Below are 3606 nucleotides of genomic sequence, written 5' to 3'. Positions count from 1 at the left end.
CCTTTTGTCCCCTCCGTGTCCCCCCATGTCCCCTCTGCCCCCATGAACCCCCTTTTCTCCCCACCGTGTCCCCTCATGTCCCCAATAACCCCCTCTGCCCCCCATGACCCCTCTTTTGTCCCCCTCCGTGTCCCCCCATGTCCCCTATGCCCCCTATGAACCCCCTTTTCTCCCCTCCGTGTCCCCTCATGTCCCCAATACCCCCCTTTCCCCCTATGAACCCCCTTTTCTCCCCCTTGTGTCCCCCCATGTCCCCAATAAGCCCCTCAGCCCCCCATGACCCCCCTTTTCTCCCCCCCATGTCCCCAATGTCCCCCTCAGCCCCCCATGACCCCCCTTTTCTCCCCTCTGTGTCCCCTCATGTCCCCAATAATGCCCTGTGCCCCCCATGACCCCCCTTCCCCCCTCCATGACCCCCCTTTTGTCCCCCTCATGTCCCCAATCCCCCCCTGTGCCCCCCATCACACCCCTCTTGTCCCCCCTGTGTCCCCCCATGTCCCCCATGTCCCCAATAACCTTATGACCCCCCTTTTTGTCCCCCCCATGTCCACATGTCCCCCTGTGCCCCTCATGACCCCCCTTTTGTCCCCCTCCGTGTCCCCCTATGTCCCCTATGCCCCCTATGAACCCCCTTTTCTCCCCTCCGTGTCCCCCCAGTCCCCAATAACCCCCTCAGCCCCCCATGACCCCCCCATTTTGTCCCCCCCATGTCCCCTATGCCCCCATGAACCCCCTTTTCTCCCCCTTGTGTCCCCTCATGTCCCCAATAACCCCCTCTGCCCCCCATGATCCCCCCTTTCCCCCCCCATGACCCCCCTTTTGTCCCCCTCATGTCCCCAATGTCCCCCTCAGCCCCCCATGACCCCCCTTTTCTCCCCCCCGTGTCCCCCCATGTCCCCAATAACCCCCTGTGCCCCCCATGATCCCCCCTTTCCCCCCCCATGACCCCCCTTTTGTCCCCCTCATGTCCCCAATCCCCCCCTGTGCCCCCCATCACCCCCCTCTTTTCCTCCCTGTGTCCCCCCATGTCCCCCATGTCCCCAATAACCCCTTATGACCCCCCTTTTTGTCCCCCCCCATGTCCCCAATGTCCCCCTGTGCCCCTCATGACCCCCCTTTTGTCCCCCTCCGTGTCCCCCTATGTCCCCTATGCCCCCTATGAACCCCCTTTTCTCCCCCCCCGTGTCCCCCCATGTCCCCAATAACCCCCTCAGCCCCCATGACCCGCCAATTTTGTCCCCCCATGTCCCCAATGTCCCCCTCAGCCCCCCATGACCCCCCTTTTCTCCCCCTTGTGTCCCCTCATGTCCCCAATAACCCCCTGTGCCCCCCATGATCCCCCTTTCCCCCCCCATGACCCCCCCTTTTGTCCCCCTCATGTCCCCAATCCCCCCCTGTGCCCCCCATCACCCCCCTCTTGTCCCCCCTGTGTCCCCCCCCATGTCCCCCGTGTCCCCAATAACCCCCTGACCCCCCCTTTTTCCCCCCCCCGTGTCCCCAGGAGACCGATTACATCCTCTCCTACTTCGACAACGGGGAGGACTTTGGGGGGGACAGCGATGACAACATGGACGAGGCCGTGTACTGACCCCCCCCCCCCGACATTGGGGACCCCCGTCACCCCCATTCCAGGGGTGCTGAGGTCCCCTGTCCCCCCCCCCCCAAATGAATGGGGCTCCCAACACCAGCACCCCCCACCATGGGGACACCGGGGTCCCTTGTCACCCCACCCCAGGACACTGGGGACCCCTGTCGCCCCCCCCTCCATGGATGTCGGGGTCCCCTGTCACCCCCCCCTCGGACATTTGGATCCCCCAACACCAGCACCCCCCAAACTGGGCCTTGGGGTCCCCTGTCCCCCCCTCTCAATCAAGACTTTGGGGTCCCCTCTCCCCTAAATCAAGATTTTGGGTCCCTTCTCCCCCCCCACATCAAGACTTTGGGGTCCCCTGTGCTTCCCTCCAGGATTTTGGGACCCCTGTTTCCCCCCTAAACAGGACTTTAGGGCCCCCTCTCCCCCCCAAGTCAGGACTTTGGGGTTCCCTGTCCCCCCCACCAAATCAGGACTTTGGGGTTCCTTGTCCCCTCCCATAGGACTTTGGGGTCCCCTATCCCCCATGCAGGATTTCGGGGTCCCCTCTCCCCCCGAAATCAGAACTTGGGGTCCCCTGTCACCCCCAAGTCTGGACTTCTTCCCCGTCAATAAGACTTTGGGGTCCCCTGTCCCCCCCCAAATCAGGACTTTGGGGTCCCCTCTCCCCCCCCCCCAGGACATTGGGGTCCCCTTTCCCCAAAATCAGGATTTCGGGGTTCTCTCTCCCCCCCCGCCAAATCAGGGACTTGGGGTCCCCTGTCACCCCAGTCTGGACTTTGGGATCCACTCTTCCCCCTCATAAGACTTTGGGGTCCCCTGTCCCCCCCCAAATCAGGACTTTGGGGTCCCCTGTCCCCCCCCCTCCAGGACATTGGGGTCCCCTCTCCCCAAAATCAGGATTTTGGGGTCCCTCTCTTCCCCCTAAATCAGGACTTGGGGTCCCCGTCACCCCCCAGTCTGGACTTCTTCCCCCTCAGTAAGACTTTGGGGTCCCCTGTCCCCCCCCATATCAGGACTTTGGGGTCCCCTCTCCCCCCCACTCCAGGACTTTGGGGTCCCCTCTCCCCCTAAATCAAGATTTTGGGGTCCCCTGTCCCTCCCCCCACCCCCAGCAGGTGTCGCTGGTGCTCAGGGCTGGGGGGGTCCCCAAACCAGTGGGGGGGGGGGGGGTGGTCCCTTGGGGAGGCGGATTTGGGGGTGACAGCCCCTCCCCCCCTTTTTTTGGTGGCAGCTTTTTCACTTTTGACATTTTTTTAATCCTTTTTTGGGGAAATTAAAGCTGATTTTGGGATTTCTGGAGCCTTTTGGCTCGTGGCCTCGATTCTGGGGGGGGGGGGAAGGGGGTTTTGGGGGGGAAATGGGGTTTTTTGGGGGGGAAAAAAGGGGTTTGGGGGGGGAAATTTGGGGGTTTGGGGGGAAAAATGGGCTCTGGGGGGGGAAAAATGAGGTTTTGGGGGAGAAAATGGGGTTTGGGGGGAGAAAATGGGGTTTTTTTTGAGGAAAAATGAGGTTTTGGGGGGGAAAATGGGGTTTAGGGGGGGAAATTGGATTTTTTGGGGGGGAAAATTGGTATTTTGGGGGGAAAAAATTGGGGTTTGGGGGGGAAGTGGTTTTATTTGGGGAAAATGGGAGTTTGGGAGGGAAAAAATTGGGGTTTTTTCAGGTGGAAATAGGATTTTAGGGTGGAAAATGGGTTTTTTGAGGGAAAAAATGGGGGTTCTGGGGGGGAAAATGAGGTTTGGGGGAGGAAATGGGGTTTTTTGGGGGGGAAATGGGGTTTGGGGGGAAAAATTGGGTTTTAGGGGGGAAATTGGGTCTTGGGAGGGAAATTGAGGTTGGGAAAAATGTTTATTTTGGGGGAAAATGGGGTTTCGGGGGGAAAAAATGGGTTTTTTGGGGAAAAATTGGGGTTTTGGGGGAAAAATGGGGTTTTGGGGGGAAAAACTGGGGGTTTGGGGGAAAAAAATCATTTTTTGGGGGGAATATTGGGTTTTGGGGAGGGGAAATATGGT

General features: G+C 60.0%; 1 protein-coding gene across 1 annotated transcript in view; it reads left to right on the top strand.

Moving 5' to 3' along the window:
• The window catches only part of POLR3GL (RNA polymerase III subunit GL), a 9205-nt gene extending 6851 nt beyond the window's left edge, over positions 1-2354 (top strand). The window contains exons 6-7 of the mRNA XM_069878374.1: positions 1266-1294; positions 1502-2354. Of these exons, the coding sequence (XP_069734475.1) occupies positions 1266-1294; positions 1502-1588 (116 nt within the window). The 3' untranslated portion in view covers positions 1589-2354. The remainder of the gene's footprint in view (positions 1-1265; positions 1295-1501) is intronic.
• Positions 2355-3606: the final 1252 nt, after the last annotated feature.

This window comes from Phaenicophaeus curvirostris, chromosome 29 (assembly GCF_032191515.1).
Source record: "Phaenicophaeus curvirostris isolate KB17595 chromosome 29, BPBGC_Pcur_1.0, whole genome shotgun sequence".
Lineage (NCBI taxonomy): Eukaryota > Metazoa > Chordata > Aves > Cuculiformes > Cuculidae > Phaenicophaeus > Phaenicophaeus curvirostris.
The sequence above is the reverse complement of the archived record's forward strand: the minus strand, read 5'-3'. Positions and strand labels throughout refer to the sequence as shown.